The sequence below is a fragment of the Dipodomys merriami genome, unplaced genomic scaffold (assembly GCF_024711535.1).
Source record: "Dipodomys merriami isolate MVZ:Mamm:240054 unplaced genomic scaffold, mDipMer1.0.p SCAF_16, whole genome shotgun sequence".
Lineage (NCBI taxonomy): Eukaryota > Metazoa > Chordata > Mammalia > Rodentia > Heteromyidae > Dipodomys > Dipodomys merriami.
Window position 1 is genome coordinate 18,647,708 of NW_027202937.1, and position 20,983 is coordinate 18,668,690.

The 20,983-nt window shown below is 36.8% G+C and overlaps 1 protein-coding gene across 7 annotated transcripts in view; it reads right to left on the reverse strand.

The window, feature by feature from the left end:
- The window catches only part of Cdkal1 (CDK5 regulatory subunit associated protein 1 like 1), a 732,742-nt gene that overhangs the window by 340,601 nt on the left and 371,158 nt on the right, over positions 1-20,983 (reverse strand). For all 7 annotated transcript variants that reach the window (XR_011372241.1, XR_011372240.1, XM_070024471.1 and 4 more), the window contains one exon: positions 10,844-11,024. Coding sequence is in view for 5 of the 7 variants with exons in the window: in XM_070024471.1 (XP_069880572.1) it covers positions 10,844-11,024 (181 nt within the window). In the remaining 2 variants the exon portion in view is untranslated. The remainder of the gene's footprint in view (positions 1-10,843; positions 11,025-20,983) is intronic.

Here is a 20,983-nt window from a genome sequence, read left to right on the forward strand (position 1 = left end):
AATGTTTATCTAACTTCTCAGGAACAAGTCTCAGAGATCCCTTAAATCCACTAATTAAGTTGTTTCCAAATCTTCTAATAGTGCTTTCTGATTACTCGGTTATTTCTCTGTCCTTCTCCAGTGCCACACCTAGAATAAGCTTTCTAGAGCAAACACAAGAGCACTATTTGGTAAAGCTAACCTATCCTAATTACCCTTCCTGCCCACCCCCTAGAACAGGTTAAAACTACTTAACATAGCTTATAAGCCTATCTGAATTTGTCTTGCCTATAGCTCCTGACTCATTTATAGACAACAGGCGATTCCTGCCAATTTTTGCTCTCCACCTTCCCAAACTGCCAAGCAACAGTAACACACCATACAGAATGAACGCTGTGCTTAATAATGTCCAGGTCTTCACATGCGGCTGCCTCTACCAGGTAAACTTTCATCTTTCACACAGGCATAGGCAACCTTCTACTTTTAATGGTTGAATTCGATTTTACACATTGTTTGAGCTCAACAGGTGCTAACTTCTGGTTCAGTGCTATATTGTGTGGTAGGTTTCTTAAAACCTAGACTAATACACAGAGGTTACCTGATGCCTTAAATGATGAGTGCAAATGACCCAAGCTCTCCTGATCTGTCCCTTGCCACAGGGGAGAATGACTGCAGAGTATGAAGCTGAAAAGATTAACAAGTGGTCACACAATGTGGGGGCACAGAGTGTATTGGGAGGAATTGGTAAGACATAGAAAGAGAAACACAGCAAGATCTTTTCTGTGTGACCCTGGGCAAGTTAATATACTATACTAAGCCTCAATTTCCGGTCAGGTAAAGTGACATTAATAGCGGTACTTCAGAGTTGTGAGAATGAAATTAGATAAAACATACCAAGTGTTTGTCACTATTATAATTTCTCCCAGTAATTATCATGCCTGTGGGGTAGCATCTAAGTGTTCACAGACATAGGAATTATGGGGTGGCAACAAGAAAAAAGGTAGAAAAAAATGCCTAAAGATCAATGAAGCTGTCTCTAAAAGTCTCTCAGCCTCACAGCTGCGCTTGTTCTCTACTGTTACAATAACAAATCAACATAAATTGGGTTGAACATAAATTATGTGTGTGTGTGTGTACACACCGAGATAGGGTCTTGCTATGTAGCTCAAGCTAGCCTCCACCTTGTAATCCTCCTACCTTAACCTCTCCAGTGGTGGGAATGAAGGTGTGCACCACCATTGCCAGCTTCAATTTTGAAAAATTATCATCTTGCAGTTTTGGAGGTGAGAAATGTTCAGTTTTGGAGATGAGAAAGAATCATGGTTTCTGGCTGTGCTGTGCTTCTTCTGGAGGCTCTGTGGCTTCCTGACGTTCCAAACACATCAATCAGGCCTCTATTTCTGTCCTTACATGTCCTCTAACTCTCACTTCTTTCTTTCCTCTTGTAAGGTTTCTTGTAATTACACAGTCCATCCAGATAATCCATGATACTGTACCTATCTCAAGGGTCTTAAAATTTTAATCTCCATTCCAACACACACACACACACACACACACACACACACACACACACACACACACACACACACACACACACACACACACACACACACACACACACACACACACACACACACACACACACACACACACACACACACACACACACCAAAAAAGGAAATCTGTATGTGAAGAGATACCTTCACTCTCACATTTACTAAAGTACTATGCACGATATAGAATCAAGGTAGGTGCCATTGAACATATTAATGGATGATTAAGAAAAAGGGAGGCATACACATACAGAAGGGAATATTAGCCAGTTGTGAAATGAATGAAATCTTGTCATTTGCACCAACATGGATGGAACTACAGGGCATTATGTTAAGTAATTAAGTCTCTCTAGACAAATACTATGTTCTCATTTCTGTATGCTATGTAATCTAAACCTGGTCTTACATAAATAAAGGAAGGCTAGGATGGTGGTACAGTCAAATAATCTAGGAGGCTAAGGTGGGGAAGGATCACAAGTTTTAGGCCAGCCTGGGCTACATAGTGAGACCCCACGTAAAAGAAACAGAGAGAGAGAGGAGTAGTGAGTGGTGATGGCAGAATAGAGCAATGATAGTTACTGGGCACAGGAGTATCAGTGGATAGGAAATAACTTCTAATGTTCTGGAACATAGTGGGTTACTATGGTTGAGGACATTGAACTGAAGATTTCAAAATAGCTACTAGGGCTGATTTTGATTGATTTCAATACAAAGAAATGATAAATGTGCGAGGTGATATATGTGCTCATTATCCTGATCAGATCAATACATATTGGTATTGAAACATCAATACATATATACCTGAACTATGACACTGTATCCCATAGACAATTTTTATACATCAATTAAATAATTTAAAAATATACATTTTTAAACAAAAAAATCTGATCTGCAAAGCTCTACTTACTGCAGGAGTTAAGAGTCACATGTTTTAGACTCTTTGTGCCCATCACAGTCAATGTCACTTCTACCTTTTGAGGCTTCCCACACAAATAATTAAAGCATTATAGTGTAGCATTTCTAGCTTACATTCAGAAAGAAGTTGAACAACCAATTATATGAAAAGTCATCAGATTCACAATAAATAGAAGGTAACATTATGGGAAATAGAGATGACCTATTTAAGGCACAAGAAAAAGAAAGTAGTCAAGTCATCTCATTCCTAAGTGGAAAGGGGAAAACCAAACCACATCTAAGCAAGGCTTGATTGGGTAAGCATTTCAAGAAGTCTTAGAGATCATTAAGTTCAATTTTCCACTTAGGAAGGAAATATCATTTTCCATAAAAACCTAGAAGGTAGGAGGCACCAAGCATCTCTATGATTCTGATCTAGCTCATGTTTCTTCTCTGTTACCAAAGAGGATGATGGAGTAAAAATTCCATCAGCATGGAAGTAAAAAGTGTCATGTCCAGAAAAGAGGAGTTTAAAGGAGCAACTGGACTGGATCAAAGACAACTAGGTCATAAGATTGCTAAGACAGTCAAATGAATAGATCTCAGAAAAAGGGGCTTTCTTAGAGCTGGGCTTTGGAATTAATTTGGAATAAAATGTTCTTAATGTAGAACATAAAATGTCTGAAAGTATTTGTTCCTCTCTTCAAAGAAAAACATTTAATTTGAAAATCTGAGATTGTACAGATAATGTAATTATATCATGGAGTAGGTGAAAACCATCAGTATTCTTTTCATTTAGGAAACGTGATGTTCTTAAAAATATTGAGTTGTTAAACTTTAGAGTCATGTTTAGGAGCAAGTTTTAAAAATATTTACAGAAAGTGACAGGTACTGATAGCTCATACCTATAATCCTACCTACTTAAAAGGCTGAGATCTGAGAATTATGGTTCAAAGCCAGGTCAGGCAGGAAAGTCCATGAGATTCTTATCTCCAACTAACCAGCAAAAAGGCCAGAAATAGAGCTAAGAATCAAGTGGTAGAGCATTAGCCTTTGAGAAAAAAAGTTAAAAGACAAACCCAAGCCCTGACTTCAAGCTCCAGTACATATACAAAAACAAAACTAGCCCTGACAGACCAGCATAAAAGTATTTATGTCTATATTTAGAGAAAAAAGCACAGCTATTTCATATAGTATTTCTGTTGTTGTGTATACATGGGATTATATAAAGTATGTCCTAATCCCAGAGGCAAAAAGATTTAGGAGAGCCATTATATATCATTGAGTTAGCTTCTGCATATGATTCCAAAGCATTCTTCATTTCACATCTATTCTAAGTATCACCTTTTGCTTTGGTTTAAATACATACAGCAGGTATGTAGTCATCTACATGAAAACATACCATGGGTAATTCAGAAAAGCTGCCTCTCTTTACCCTAGGATGTCTCTCCACCCTTGCAAAACACTCATCCTCACACTGGCTGAGGCAGAAGTATCTGCAGTCTCCTCAATCTTACATATAGACTCTAGGAGCTTGGTGAGTGACCTATGACTCTTACACTGGCATATATTTAGATACAATACTATTATTCTTCCATTCCAAGATGAAAGATGAGTAAGTAGGTGGAATTAATATCAGAACTGGATAATCAACGTAAATCAATATGAACATTCTAACAGCCATGCTTGTTATATCTAAGGGGTTTTAATTCCCCCACCCTTTGCTCATTTTAAATATCACATGACAATTTTATTATTTTGTATCAAAATTTTCTAAAAAAGATAGTCTATGAATTAATAGCTAAAGATGAAGAGAATTGTTTAAACTTCATTGAACTTTCCTAAGTAGACTACAAAGCTCAGCCATAATTTAAAAATACCACTGAAATGCCTTTTTATTTATGTTAGTTCTATGGCTTGAATGTAGAGCCTAGACACTGTCCTGAGCTTTTTTGCTCAAAGATAGCACTGCACCATTTGAGCCACAGCTCCATTTCCAGCTTTTTTGGTAGTTAACTGGAGACAGGGGTCTTACTGACCTGTCCAGGCTGGCTTCAAATCATGATCCTCAGTTCTCAGCCTCCTGGGTGGCTAGTATTACAGGCATGAGTCTCTGGTACTTGGCTCATTGGAATTTCTTAAGAAAAAGACTAATGAAGGAAGTTTTCATATAATAGAAAATCTAAACAATAAAATTTGACCCTTCACCCCAAAGTTAAAAGTTACTTTCATTTAGTTTAAGTGGTCTTGCTATTATACTTCCTACATATAATCTTGCAAAAGCTAAAAAAAATTTTTTTTTCATACAAATAAATTTTCATTCTTCATTTGAGAGTGCTATACTTTTTTTTTGAGACTGTTACACTTTATTTAAAAAGGATGTAATGAAGGATTTAAATATACCCCTTGCTTTATACAAATGCAAAATTCAATTGACCAATATTTTATCCCTGTTGATTCGCATGATAATAAATATGCATAATTAAGAACATTTATCAGAGCTGTATCATAATACCTGGAAAGCACTGAAATTAACTTATATTAATGTGTGTATAAAGGTACTTAGGAAGAAAGGAGAAGAATCTATTGAAATTGATTTTATGTGATTACGAGAGAAGAATATATTTTAGGACTTTACAGGAATAAAATATATCTAAGCAAGTAGTTTATATTTCCAAAAGCAAAATTGGTACTTGTGATCTTCCTCCCATAAAATGTCACATTCTGAGCTGGGAAGGTGGCTCATTGGTAGAGTGATTGCATGCATAAGGCCCTGGGCTCGATTCCTTAGCACTGCATAAGCAGAAAAAGCCGGATGTGGTGCTGTGGCTCAAGTAGTAGAGTGCTAACCTTGAGCTGAAGAGTTGAGGGACAGCACCCAGGCCCAGAGTTCAGGCCCCACAAGTGACAAAAAAAAAAAAAAAAGTCACATTCTACTTTAATTATTGACTGGTTTGGATAAGGAGATAAGAACTAAATCAGATATAAAAAATTTGTTATCCATTTTCTAGTGGTGCTGTAGTTTAGTAAGTTAGATAGTTTCATAAAATACCTGAAATAGGCAGAGTAAACAACAATTAATATTGGAAAGTTTTTGGAATTTTACAAAGACCCAATGGAGCTGATCGTGCGGCTCAAGTGGTAGAGTGCCTGCCTGGCAAGTTCAAGGCCTTGAATTCAAACCCTAGTAGCACAAAAATAAAGAAGGAAATAAAAGTTGTCATGAAACCTTCTCAACATACATTATACATTTTGTTTTTGATTGCTGATCTTAATTATTGATTCTTTTTATTGAATCTTCTGAATTCAATAAGGATAAAACTCCACACAACCATTTTAATTAGAGCATAATTGCAGAAATTTCTATGAATGTTCTGGATTGACACACACACACACACACACACACACACACACACACACACACACACACACACACACACACACACACACACACACACACACACACACACACACACACACACACACACACACACACACACACACACACACCCTGTATCCAGTAAAAAAAAAAAAAAGTTTATGTTGAAATCCTAACCTCAGCATCTCAGTGAGACCTAATTTAGAAGTAGAGTTGTATAAATAAAACAAATTAAGATGAGGAACAAGATGGGCTCCTAATCCAATAGGACTGGTGGTCTTTGTAAGAGACAGTGTATGAAGACCAACACACACTAGAACATCTTGGGTGACAGTGAAGACAGACTAAAGCTATGCTACCGTGAGCAAATGAGGAGAAATTAGAAAGAGGAAAGAAAGGGCTCCTTTCTTATGGCTCAGAGGAGGTGGGTCTTTGTCCTTTAGCTCCAGCCTCTGAAGTGTGAGAAGTAAATTTGTGTTATTTTAAGCCCTCCACATTGATGAGTTTGGTCACAGCAGTCTTAGGAAATAGGTTTAATAAGGTGACTGCTGTATGCAGAGTTGAACATAAATGAAAGATCTGAAAATACTGGCTCTTGAGACCTCAATACTGGGAACCCACACTGATAAAATAAAACATGATCACAAGAAGTCCTAGCACAACCTTGAACTTAAAAGTTATAGTCTCAAAAAAAAATCTTTCTCCCAAAGTTTGGCAGCTTTTCCAACAAGTGCTAAATAACGAACATTTCCTGCTTTAAGAGAGTGATGAAACAAGTCAGGGATAGGGAGAAACTATTTGTGAACCACATAGCTAATAAAAGATTGCTATCCCAAATATACAAAGAATTCTTAAAACTCAACAATAAGAAAACAAATAGTATGATCAAAAAAATTGGCTAAAGACTGGAACTTACACCTCACCAAAGAAAACACAGGTGGTAAATAATCATATGAAAGATGTTCAACACCCTGTCCTCAGTGAACTGCAAATTCAAACAACAATGAGTTAGAAATACAGCTTAGTGGAAGGATATGTGCTCAACATAAGAAAATAAAAAAGCCAAAAGCCAAACACAAATCAACCCCCTACTCCTAACAGAAAGGGAGTCACTATTACAAGCTATAGTGCAGTATATATCACAATCACTCAAATCTCACCCACTACTAGTTTCAATTGCTGGCCTGGATGTAAAACAATCACAACTTTCACCCACTGCAAGCAGGAATGCAAAGTGGCACAGCTTTTATAGGAGCCAGGATGGCAGTTTCTTGCCACATGATCCAACAACCATGCTCTGATATGTACACAAATGAACTGAAAGTTTATCGTGCAGGAGAATCTGCAGACAGATGTTTATAGCAGCTTTTCTTGCAGCTGCCCCAACTTGGAAGCAACCAGGATGTCCCTTTGGAGCTGAAAGGATAAATAAGCTGCGGTACGTCTAGATATTACTTAGCACTGAGAACTCAGTGCTAAAATGAAATGCACTATCAAGCTGTGAAGAGATGGAGGAATCTGACATGCATATTACTAAGTGACAGAAACCAATCTGCAGACGCTACCTAAGGCATGCTTCCAAATATATATTATTCAGGAAAAGATAAAACCCTAGAGACTAAAAGAAATGAAGAAAAAAAATAAGAACAATGAATCTGCTGTGATGATACTACAATGGTAGATATATGGTTATTACTACTTGCACAAATGCAGATTATCTTCAAGAAAAGTAGGCCCTAAGGTAAACTATTGATTCCAAGAAGAAATGGTATATGTTGTCAATCAACATTGTGGGGGAGGGCTGTAATGATGAAGGCTGTGCATGTCTGATGGTAAACAATCTATGGCAACCCTGTGTACTCCCTATTCAATTTTTTCTGTGAAATCTAAAACTTTTAAAATTAATTTTGCTACACCAGGACTTAATGATTGAGGTCTAAAAATGTAAGGAAGATACTAAGGGATCTATGTTTAGAAGCTAAAACAAATGACCAAAAAAACAAACAAACAAAAAAAAAGGAAGAATTGGAAAGCTGATTTTATGCAATGAGTTCTGTTCTAGTTAAGACAAAGCAGCTTGTATAAGACAAATATCCTTGCCAAGAACAATTAGGGAAGGTGGATGAAATTTATAATATAGAATATTTGAACATCCAAGAGCTACCAAGATAATAAGGATCGGAAGGACCAAGACCTTGGAGAAGGAGAAAGAGATATTAGGAGCTATGTTTTCCTCCCTGGCACTAATCAGTTTTGAGGGAAATCCTAGGAGCCTGAGGAACCAAGCAAAAGCTAAGAAGCTGAGAAACTATGCAGAGCCTGGCAAAATCTCATGAGGCTGAGGAGACAAAGATGGAAGCTAAAGGAAGTGCCATAATTTGAGAAAGAACCCAGTGCCATAATTTGAGAAAGAACCCAGAAGTGGTCCTTTCTCAGGATCACCCAGAAATGGTTCTGGTTGTATACTAGATCTGCTTTGAATCAGTTCCAAAAAGTTGGTTTTACACATTTTTAACTGATCTCCATGTATAATTTCAGCTTGAAATTGGCAATAGTGGAAGTATTTATATTATGGGAACTATCAAATGTTACAATTAGATTCCTTCCCATGATTGATGTTAAACAATAGTCCACCTCTGGCTATATTCAGAAAATTAGAGCAAGTAAGGAAATGAACCAATCCTCAGAAAGACTGAAAACTAACCCTTCAGATTAAAATAATCAGTTTTTACCTTATGGTAGAGGTAGAATTAAAAATTCCTTGGAGGACGGTGGAATAAAATCAGAATCTATAGAAGTATTTTCTTGTTTTGTTTTTGTAAACAATGGTCATTATTCAACAAAAATTACCGGGCACCTTGAGATGGAATTAAGAATGGCAGAAGGAATAAAACAAAATAAGGCAAAAACAAATGAAACAAATCTACATTGGATGGAGACACTGGAAAACTCCGAAAGTACTTTAATATGTTTAAATATCTACAGGAAAATATAAAAACCTTAACCAGAATACTGGAATCTATGAAAAATAACCAATTGTAATTCTGGAAGTAAAATATTGACAAAAGTTAGAAAGCCAATAGATGGGCTTAATAGCAGGTCAAAAACAGATGAAATAGGGCTAGAGAATTAGAACAGTACTTTCACAAATATGAATGTATCCAATTCATCCAAAGATGAAGACTTGAGAAGGAGCAGGTATGTGGGTGGGCTTGAGAGTTCATAGGGTGCTGCCTATCATAGTTTGGGACTGTAATGTCCCCAAAAGCTATTCGTTGGGAGAGAGAACCACCTTTCCAGGAGGTGAGGAGTAGTGGAGAGAAGTAGGCAGTTGGAGTCATGTCTCTGAAGGGGATACTGGCCTCTGTTCCCCTCTCTTTTACTTCCTGGCTGCCATGAAGGAAGCAGCCTCCTTTGCCACATTTTTCTACCAAGATAGAATACCTCACCACAGGCCCCAAAGTCATGAATCTGTTTATAAGAACTTCTAAAATTATGAGCCAAAAGAAACCTTTCTTTTCATAAGTTGATTAATCAGGTACTTTGTTGCAGTAACAGAAAGCTGACTGTCACATGGCCTCTGGTAAAAGCAGTGCTGTGGCTCAGGCCACTGCTGCTTTGGGCTGGTGGATGGTTCTGAATATCAAATACCAAAGAAACAGGAGAAGAGAGAAAAACACAAAGAAAAGAGAAATGAAAAATACAGACAAGGACATAACAGCAGACATTGGGAACCGTAATGAAAATACCTGTCATGTATTACAGCTGATTCTGAAGGAGAGATGAAGGAAGAACTATCTGAAGAGAGCATGGCTGAGATTTCTAAACCTTGCAAAAAGATCAGGGCACAGACAGGATGAGCAAAAAGAAACCAAGAAAGATAAATACAAAGAAAAGTACTCTGGAGGGAGATTAAACACAACCCTTCTGGGTTATGTCAGACACACCAGACCTATTGATGGTGTTCTGTGTCTAATAAAGTAAACTTCAGTGAAAGCTAGGGAAACCCCACAAAACTGTTGAGTACGTTGTTTAAGGAATCAATACACATGAATACAATCTCTCTTTCTCTCCATACACACATATGCACATACATGTATGTGTACAACATACAAGGATGTGGTCAATAAAATATTGAAGTGATATATATTATTTTGATACTCATATATAAATATCTGCATACTAAAAACCAACAGTAACAAGATTTAGGTTATTCCTTTTACTATTTACTCATGAAAGCTACTAAGGGAAAGTAATGGCAATGCATAGTTTTTGAAACAACAGAAAATTTACAGTTAAAAAATTCTATATCCTTGTAAGGCTAATTGTACATTTTTCTCCCTTCAGCCTATGAATATAGAAACCAATGTTTGTCTTGAAATCATTCATTCTAGGACATTCTGGGAAATTAGTTTGCCTTTATTATAGCTCAAACTCACTCACGTGTACTTTGAGTAATATTATTCTTATTTATCTATGAGCATGAAAGGAAGGAAGCAGCTTCACTGAGGATGTGGTATACTCCTGACTGGGTGAATGAAATAGATGTGACTGGTAGACAAATGAGAATGTATCACATATATTCCATGGAGGAGGAAGAAAAGCATAGGACTGCCTTAAGTAATAAATGATGAGAAAGAGGGAAATATAAAGCCTATTTGCTCACAGGTATTTTACTTTTAATTAATTCATTTATTTTGTGGTGCAGAGGTTAGAACCCAAAGTATTTTGCCACTGAGTTGCATTCCCAGCCCTTGCCTACAGATATTTAAATGTTGCTTGATTTTGAAACATCCAAATATTTATCATGTACTTGCAAGTTAATCCTAGATAGTAATTTTTAAAAATATTTGGATTTTACTCTTCAAAAGAAGAAAAGGTGACATTTCGTTGCCTACAGTCATTTAACTCTTTCATGGTTCCCCCGCCCAACATGGAATTCTCCCAGTATTTCATAACTTCAGGGCGGGGTAGGCTATGCAGCTGCATTTTTATAGTCATTGGAACAAACTGAGACATGACAAGTAAAGTATCTTACCACTTGTGCCGGGACTTGTTCTGCCTTTGCAGCAGGAGTTCCTGGTCTTGGGTAAAACTGGTTAATAAAGAGACTTGGGAATCTGTACTCCTCCACAAGTTTCACTGTTTCTTGAAAATCCTGATCTGTTTCTCCAGGAAAACCACAGATAATATCTGTAGCAATTGTTATTCCAGGAACCCTAAAAAATAACAAAAGAAAAATGTAAAAAATTGACTAGAAAGCCATAATTATTTCATAGCCCTGACATTTTAAATAGTCTTAGTTTTAAAATTACATTTTATTTTGAGGAAAGGAACCACTAGTAAATAGTTTTGAAAAGCTCCAAATACTAAAAGTTAGCTATAAGAAACAGTGGTCCCTTGGCCATCCTCAAAGATGTTTATGTCTAATGTCGTTGTTCTTGCCACTGCATTTAAGACATGCTTCTCCTGTTATTTCTAGATCCATTGATTTTTAGGTATATTACAATAGATGAGAGTTTAGCTCCTAAAGTATACTAGCCTTCACTTCCAATATAATTGGTGTACAATTTCCAGTTAAATTAATAGCAATTCTGGTGGTAGAGCTGCAAATGTATTGTTCACCAGAGTTCAGTGGTATACCACAAAGTTTTATTTATCAAAGTTTTAGAGTTAATTATTTAAATTTAAATAATTTATTAAAAATTAACATAAATTATTTAAATAATTTATTTAAAATTATGCTTAATATTCTACATTCCTAAGCTAGTGTTTTCCACAAGCCCCATCAGATTTGTGAAAAATCAATACTATTTGTGGACACTATATAATTCATCAATCCACTGTTTTTTCCTTTCTGAAAATGCCACTTCTGCTATCTTCAGGTATATACTGCTTTTATGATTAATTGCTGTTATCTTTGAACGCTGCTTCATGGTCTTCCTTTGTTTCTTTCCTGTGTTCATGGCTATATGTCTTTTTAAATCTTCATTACCCACCTCACCCTGTGTATGCCTTCAGTGACAGGGCAAAACTGCTTCCTCTCAGTATAGACATGCTGTCTTCAACATGTCCTCAGGAACATGCCCAATCCACAGTGTGGTAAGCTCGGTGGTACACAGCACTCCAAGCTGATCACTCCTGATCACTTGTCAGGATTTTGCATGTGTTAAAGCTGGCATAGCCAAATTCACTCTGATATATTTTTTTGTTGTTGCTGTTTGTTTTGAGTTTTGCATTTTTGAAGTAGTACTGGGGACTGAACCCAGGGAATAAGTTCATGCTAGGAGGCAGTGGCTTTATCACTGAGCTACCTCCTAGCCCTGCACACTTGTTTATTTACATGGCCCTACTACTCTCTCTCATTTTTGCTAGTCCTGGGGCTTGAACTCAAGGCCTGGGCACTGTACCTGGGCTTCTTTTGCTCAAGGCTAGCACTCTACCACTTGAACCACAACACAGCTTCCAGCCTTTTCTGTTTATGTGGTACTGAGGAATCAAACCCAGGCTTCATGAATTGTAGGCAAAGATTCTACCAGTAAGCCACACTTTTTAAGTAGCAATTTTATTTTCAGTGTTTATTATTTCATGACACAATATGCTTTGGATTAGGACATAAATGTTTACAAGGCACAATCTGGAGATTCATGGTTTCTCAGTCTATGAAATTATCTTACATTATTTTTATAATAATTTATCTTTCTTACAGACTCTTCATTATTGAATGTTGGACTCTTCATTATTGAATGCTGAAACTACTGGATAGATATCCAGCTTTTTCTCCTATTTTCCATATATGTCCACTATTTCTGGTTTCTGGAAAATTTATCTAAGCGTATTTTACATTCTTCTACTAAAAGGTGAATTCAATATTATAGTTTTCATTTCTCATATTTCTTTCTTATTCTCCCACTTTCCTTTTCATAGTATCCTGTTTTTGTTTTAGAGATAAAACATCTTTTCTTACTTATCTGACGATATCATTAAAGTCTTCCTAATTTTTCTGCTCCCTGAATTTGTACCAATTTCTTCCAGATTCTTGTACTGTGTTCTCTCATATTAGTGGCTGAGACTTCTCATCAGTGAACAGTAATACTTGCTTGTTGTATTTTCACACTTAGGTGCAAAGTGTGAGTGGGAAGTTGCCTTTGTTTTTGATAGGCCTAGATGTTAGTGGCTTGGGAGTTATTGTCTCTGTGGTCACTAGTGTGCTACAATACTACAATGTCCACTTGTATTTAACAGAACAATAATCACAGAATATTAAGTATTAAAAATTGGGAGCTATGAATACAAGAAAAGCATTTCAAATAATACAATGAATACCTATACCAAATTTCTGATCACATAAATGAAGATCCATACAGAATATCAATATTTTGTGGCATAAGAGAGAAAAAGGGATATAAATGAACAAAGTCAGAATACTGAATTCCTAATTAAACCTACAGCTTTGTACATGATGCATACTATGTCTGTATGAAAGAAGTAAGAAAAATTTGTTTCAGAAAATATTTTATTCCTCTAATATGTTTTGTCTCATCTAGTGTTAATTTGGCTGAACTTTAGTATAGATTTCAAGCAGTGGGGCTTTTCTTTCTGATGATAAATAAAAGAGACAGATAAACATTAGAAAATCATTTAAAAATCTTCCTGTGATATGGATATATTTTTCCCTTGTTCACATCTAATCATCAATCTTACATTTGAAAATCTATTCAGCTCTTATGCTTTTATAGTATGATGCATATTAAAAGATCATTTTTCTAGACAAAAGACATGAGAGAAAAATTATATAAATAGTTTTGTTTCATTTTTATTATATTTAGGGAGTTGTTATAAAGGGGTTTCAATCTAACATGTCAGTTTATGAAAACAATGATCCTGATATAATTTTCAATTAACTGGGTTTTCACTTGCCTTTTAACTAGTTCTGAACAAAAGAAATCCACAACTACAGTAAGAGGAGTAAATAATAGATTAATAGCAGATAATAACTAAGACGTCCATCTTCCCCAGGAAATTTTTTTAAAAAGTAAGAAACTAAAATGCTGCAGACACAAGGACAATTGGCTATTGTCATAAGCTGTGTGTTGGAATGAAAGTGGCAACAGATTATGGTGATTCCCAAAGGAAAGTCCCACACTGACTTCCCATCCTTCTTGAACCATGAGTGGAGCTAAATATTTTGTAACACCTGCTTACTTTGGCCTTTGGGTCCAATGTGTCAGGGGGAAGCGGTGGGGAAAGACAAACCTTTATAGGAGGTCATAATAATTGTTAAAGAAGGAGATGTTGAATATGAGAATGTATTTGATAATCTGTATGGAAAATGGATTGATATTACAAGAGGGGAAGGGTTATATTGCATTATATTATTTAATAAGGATAAACAGTTTAATTGGTTTCTAACTATGTAAAAAACATATAGCTTATGAGATGTATTGGAAGTAGAGACTGCACCCTAACATTAGATGAGGCTCATCTATACATTAATAAATATGTAAATGATGCCACTTACATTATTGAAAATAATTTGGCCCCTTAGGTGAACATAAAACCTCATTTACACAGTTAATTGCCTAGCAAGTATTTCTCCTCAGTAAGGGAAAATCTCAGAAGTTTCAAATAGAGAAAACTCTAAGTTGATATCTGATGACTTAAGTGGCTAAGAGGAAATTATAAGAAGTGTAAAACAGAATATTAATCCAAATATTTGGGATGCTAATTTGGGATAAACACTGCTTTTGAGAAGCTCTGAATTTTCAAAACACTCAAAAATTTGAAACTGTCATTTCCACAAATTTTATGAAGTATAATATATGTAATCACTAAGCAATATGTGTTCGTAAATTTAAAACAACTTTCTACATTTCTGTTTTCATAGTAGTTTGGGAAAAAATTCTGAAATAAACATGTGAACGAAAATGTTCTGTTAAAAACAAGAATTTTTTGACTCAATTATGCACCTGACCTTATCAGAAGTAGTGTCACATTCAGTTATGAAACTGTCAGGTATGTGTAGCCATAGTGTTAGGTTTTTAAAAAGAGGTAACCGAGTAAGAACAGCACCAGCACGCACGTGGTATTCAGATAAGGGGTAGGTTTATTTAGTAGACCTGCTTGGACCAGGCAAGGGTGGCACTCCACGTGGCTGGGAAAGGCCTGGGAATGAGAGAGAGCTGGGAAGAGAGGAAAGAGAGAGAAAAGAGCAGAGAGAGGGGTAAGAACAGTAGCACTCACGTGGTATTCAGGTAAGGGGTAGATCTGCTGGGACCAGGCAAGGTTGGCACTCCACGTGGCTGGGAAAGAGAGAGAGCAAGAGAGCAAGAAAAGAGCAGCAAGAGCTAGAAACGAACAGAGAGAAAAAAGAGGGGGCAGCAAGAGAGCAAGAGAAGAGCAGCAAGAGCTAAAAAAGGGAGGGTCTGGGCCTGGGCTAGCCCTTATGTAGGGTATGGGTGGGGAAAGGTGTGGCCACATCAAATTCAGATGTGACCTCAGCAGATGCAGACGTGACCTCTTCCAGGTGTCCCAGTTGCCTAGGTAACGCAGGTACTGGGTGGAGACTTTGCTGCGAGGAGGGTGGAGTCTGCTCGCCATCCAGGAGAGGACCTTACATTCCAGCCTTTTAATAATCATGAAATAGGGCGAGGATTCTCTCTGGCTACTTCCTGCTGACAAGGGGCGTCGACAATAGGGGTAAAAGGCTGGAATTTGGTCTCCTCCCAGAGAAGGCAGTGAGCAGCAGCTGTCCCTTGGTGGCGTGAGTCCTTAGATGAAATCTGGAGAAGTCTCATGAGCGACAATAGGGGTAAAAGGCTGGAATTTGGTCTCCTCCCAGAGAAGGCAGTTCGCACTCTTCAAGGCACAAGCCAAAAAGTTGTAGAAAAGAGAAAGGGAGAGATAGGGAAAGTTGGACATGAATGGCAGAGAGAGAAGCAAAGAGAGCCCGAAAGTAAACAGACTTCTGATCATTTACCATTGCAGTAGCAAAAACTGTGTACGTGGATGTGAAGGCAGCAATGGTATCGATGCGTTGATTCCGCCGCAGACAGACTGGTTCGCAAAAGGCCGTCAGAACTGCGGGTATTCCTCAGAGCAAAAAGGGAAGAACAAAAAAAAAAAGAAAAAAGAGGGAAAAAACAGAGAAATCCCAGCTATCCTGACTTTAAGCCTTTATCCGAGTCACGGCACCATTTATGTTAGGTTTTTAAAAAGAGGTAACCGAGTAAGAACAGCACCAGCACGCACGTGGTATTCAGATAAGGGGTAGGTTTATTTAGTAGACCTGCTTGGACCAGGCAAGGGTGGCACTCCACGTGGCTGGGAAAGGCCTGGGAATGAGAGAGAGCTGGGAAGAGAGGAAAGAGAGAGAAAAGAGCAGAGAGAGGGGTAAGAACAGTAGCACTCACGTGGTATTCAGGTAAGGGGTAGATCTGCTGGGACCAGGCAAGGTTGGCACTCCACGTGGCTGGGAAAGAGAGAGAGCAAGAGAGCAAGAAAAGAGCAGCAAGAGCTAGAAACGAACAGAGAGAAAAAAGAGGGGGCAGCAAGAGAGCAAGAGAAGAGCAGCAAGAGCTAAAAAAGGGAGGGTCTGGGCCTGGGCTAGCCCTTATGTAGGGTATGGGTGGGGAAAGGTGTGGCCACATCAAATTCAGATGTGACCTCAGCAGATGCAGACGTGACCTCTTCCAGGTGTCCCAGTTGCCTAGGTAACGCAGGTACTGGGTGGAGACTTTGCTGCGAGGAGGGTGGAGTCTGCTCGCCATCCAGGAGAGGACCTTACACATAGTACCTCTTGTTTGCTAGCCCTAGGCTAGGACTTAAGAAAAATCTACACATTTTAAGAGTTAACTATTTTACCTTGAATAAAAACACATACCTACACATACACTCGACTTTCAATATTGGAATTCAAACTTTTCCGAATTTTTACTTATCATTTGGTGTTTTATTGGCAAAAAATATGAGAGAAGTTCTACTTCAGTCTGTAAGTCAAGAAGTTATGTGTTTCAAATTCTCCATGTGAAAAATTAGGACTATAACATATGTTACTTACCTCAAAAGAAAAGGATAAAAATGAACAGCAAAGAATTGTAGCCACTGATAAAAGTAGTAGGCATAAACAACCATACATGATTTTTAAAAAGTTATTTTGGCCATGTTAAAATTTATCTCGAGTATTAGGGAAAGAAACTTTGAGGTAGGTAGGGAAAATATATCATGAACTGAGTAAAAATGAAAATGTATCTAAATACATTTAATGTTTTGTGTTAGAAAGGTATAAAGTCAATAATTATAATTTCAAACTATACTTAAAGTAAAACAAAGAGAAAGAACAATGTAAGTCAGAGGAAAAAAAAATGAAAAATCAGTAAATGTAAAAGGTTTATCTTTGGGAAAAAAACTAAAAATGACTAAAGCATTAAATAGGATCATGAAAAAGACATGAAACACCAACTTCAGGCATGAAGTGATATCCTTACTACAAATATTGTGAGCATTAAGAGAACTCACAAGTATTATAAAAAATTATACATCAATAAATGCAAAATTTGAAAATTTCTTTGAAAGTATTAAGTTAGAATGGAACTGAAAATGGAATCAAGAAGGCCATATGAATATCCTTTTGTCTATTACAAAACTGAATTAGTAGTTCAATCTCTTAGTATTTTGTCATCAAGATAAAACATAACACACCAAACTCCATGAGCAGATGGCCTGGGTTAAGAAAAAATAAAATAATATACTTGAGGTGTTTTGGGTTTTTTTTTTTTTGGTCTGTACTCTGGCTTGAACTGAGGGGCCTTGTATTAATAAAAAGACAAATAACAACAAAAAAATCAGCACTAAAAGATATACACAGATGGGAACAGGAGACAGGCATACTACAAGCTACCCAGACATTAGTAGTCAGGAAAATACATTCAGTAGAATGGCTGTATTGAAGAAAGGCTGGAAAAGAATACATATTGCTACATATGGAGAAACAAACTCTCATCCGTTATTGCTGAGAATGTAAAATGGTGCATGCATTTTTGGAAAACAGTTTTGGAAATCATAACACTTATGTGACCTGAAATTCCATTCCTAAGTTATTTACCCAAGAAAAATAAACATGTATGTCCCCACAGACTTCTATGTGAATTTTCTCAGTGTTATTCTTCACAGTAGAACCAACTGGAAACAGTTTAGAGGTCTATTAACTGTTGAAGGGGTACATCAAATGTGGTATTGCCACAGAATGAAACTGACATTCAAATAAAAGATCATACACCCACATGCATGAATCTCAAAAACATTCTCAAGTACAAGAGGAAAGACAGGAAGGTCTCCTTATGATTCTATTTATATGAAATTTCAAGATCAAGGTTGCCTGGACTTACAGTTAGGGAACACAACTACCTGCAAACAGGCATAATGAAAGTATTCTAAAAGTGAATTGTGGTCATAGGTGTACAACTGTATATATTCACAAAGAAAATCTAAAAAGTATACACTTCCATTGTGTGAAGGTTGTATGCTGTATAAACTATACCCAAGATTTGGAGGAGAAATGTTTTTTGAAGACAGGGAGAATGCAGGAATCCAGTCTCTAATATTCTTGTAAAGAAGTCTTCAGGGCTGAACAACTGACAAGATATAGTAAAAAAATACAATGTGGACAAAGAAGGGCAAAAGGGAAAGATATTAAACAAAATGCTAAGGCAGAAAAGTATGTTCAGGGCGTGAAATCACTCAAAGACTTGAAGAAAGAGAACTTAAGACATTTCTTAAGTATAATCATGTGACAGGAGGAAAAAATTAGTCTCTTTATATTGACAGAAGAAACAGGAGAAATAATTCAACTTATTAATATCAAATCAGAATTTTATCAGTAATACTGAATTTACTATCATAGTTTTAAAAAATTTTATTTTATTGTAAAGATGCTTATAGAGGGGGTACAGTTACGTGAGTAAGTAATAAGTATATTTCTTGTCAAACATTGTTACCCCCTCCTTTGCTTTTTTCCTACTATCCCTCTCTCTCCCCCTGCTGAAGTTGTAAAGATAATTTCCATCATAGTGTACTGCTATCATAGTTTTATGAAGAAAAACATCTTAAATGACCTGAGCTCAAAGAGGAAAAAGCACTCAATTTCTAAAAGAAAAAAAAAAAAACCCTACACATAGATAAAGGCTGAAATGTCATTATGAGTAATCAAGACAAAGACCAGTATAGCTTGGGAGTTCATTTCCAGTCTTTTACATATGGCTGTCTGGGAGGAAGATCTTCCCTGGCCTAACTAAGATGGTTCCTAACTGGCCAACTGCATGCCTCTGAGCAGCTCACTACAGTAGAAGCATCCACAGATCAGTTTAGTGTGTTAGTAAACAGGGCTCAGAATGGCCACAGTGTCCAACATACATTGGCAATGAACATCAAAACCCTTTAAAGAGATGTTAACAACTATCACTATTATAAAAACATAAGTGCCAGACACTATGCTAACAACCACTATTTTGTTAAATATACCTTTCTATGAGAGAGATTCAGTGTCAGTCTCCATGAAAAACGGGGAAAGTACCAGCAGAAAGAAGCAGTTACAGAATCATGATTTTTTTGGGGGGGGAGGGGAGGATTGGGATCAGTCATCAAGCTTGAATACAGGGTCTGGGTGCTGTCCCTGAGCTTTTTTGCTCAAGGCTAGCTAGCACTCTACCACTGTCAACTTGTGGGTTTTTTTGCTGGTTAATTGGAGATAAGAATCTCCTGGACTGGCTTCAAATTGTGACCCTCAGATCTCAGCCTCCTGAGTACACAGGATTACAGGTGTGAGCCACCAGTGACTGGTCAGAATTAGTTTTAAGTAAAGGACAAATCTGATCTGAAGACTTGGTCACTCATTACCTAAAGCAATTGTTCTAATCCAAGTCACTGATGCCCTTAAAATCTCAATGTGCTGTAAGTACTGGCTGATCAGAAGTTATTATTAATAATTTTTATATACCATTTGCTATAATATAGTGATACCTACAATTAGTATGTCTAGGATAATCTTATCAGATGAGCAGAGAAGCTCAAAAGCTATGTACATATGACAAAGATGATGTTAAGTGAAATGAACCCTAAGATATGGACAAAAGAGGTTTTTCTTTGTTGGAATTGTATTTTAAAGGGAAGATACTTGGGTCTATAGAAGTTAAAAGATTTAGAAAGGTTACCAGGCCATTGCTGGTACAATTTGAATTCAAATCTGAAATTTCCAACTCAATTGGTACTGTTTTTACTATTAATTTTGAGTTTAAAAAAAAGATACTTTAAACCTAACTGGTTACAGGTTGAATTTATTCCAAGATATGGCTTAGTTTTGTTCCTCTCATTATCATTATTCATCAAAAAACAAGTAGATGACATTATTCCTTTTGCAGATGGTTCCAAGATAAACAGTGGCAACAGTGTCAGAGATATCAGAATTCAGACATAGGCTATCTTCTACCACTCATGCTTGCCTGCATGGTTGTGAGGATGGAGGGAAGTAATGAATTAAAGGAATTTAAGCTTGCAGCTGACAAGACAGTAGGTACTTAAGGACTGTCTGATTCCCCAAGAGACTAACAGAAGTGAGGAATCCACTCGCACCAACTACTCTTGACCTGTACTTCTCCACCACCTCACACCTATGGTCCATATTTCTGCTCACATTTGAGGTTACCTAGTGTCACAGGTAAGTATTAGAAAATTATAGAAGAAGCATATGATGAGAACATAGGAGATAAAAAGACCTTAAATATAATTAGTTTGTCTTTATCACAAATGATATTAACTAAAATTGGAAGAAGCTGACATTTGGTGAGCTGGTTTATATGTAAAGTGTAAGGAATTTAAAAAGGCTCCAAATCTGATTAACATTCTGGCTACAGGGAAATGTGACAAAAGTCCTAAAATATCTAATGAATGGATCATACTGGCACTTTGTATTTCTGAAAGTTTACAATATTAAAAGAGATTGCACAAATAAAATTGGCCATTACAAGTTGAAAACTAAAAAATAATCTTATCTCAAGGTTTTACATAAAAGTAACCAGATTAAGTCAGGCACAGATGGCTCACATCTAGCTAGACAACAGGCTGAGGTTTGGAAGATTTGCAATTGAAGCTAGCCAGGTTAGAACAAAACCATAGCTAAAAACTG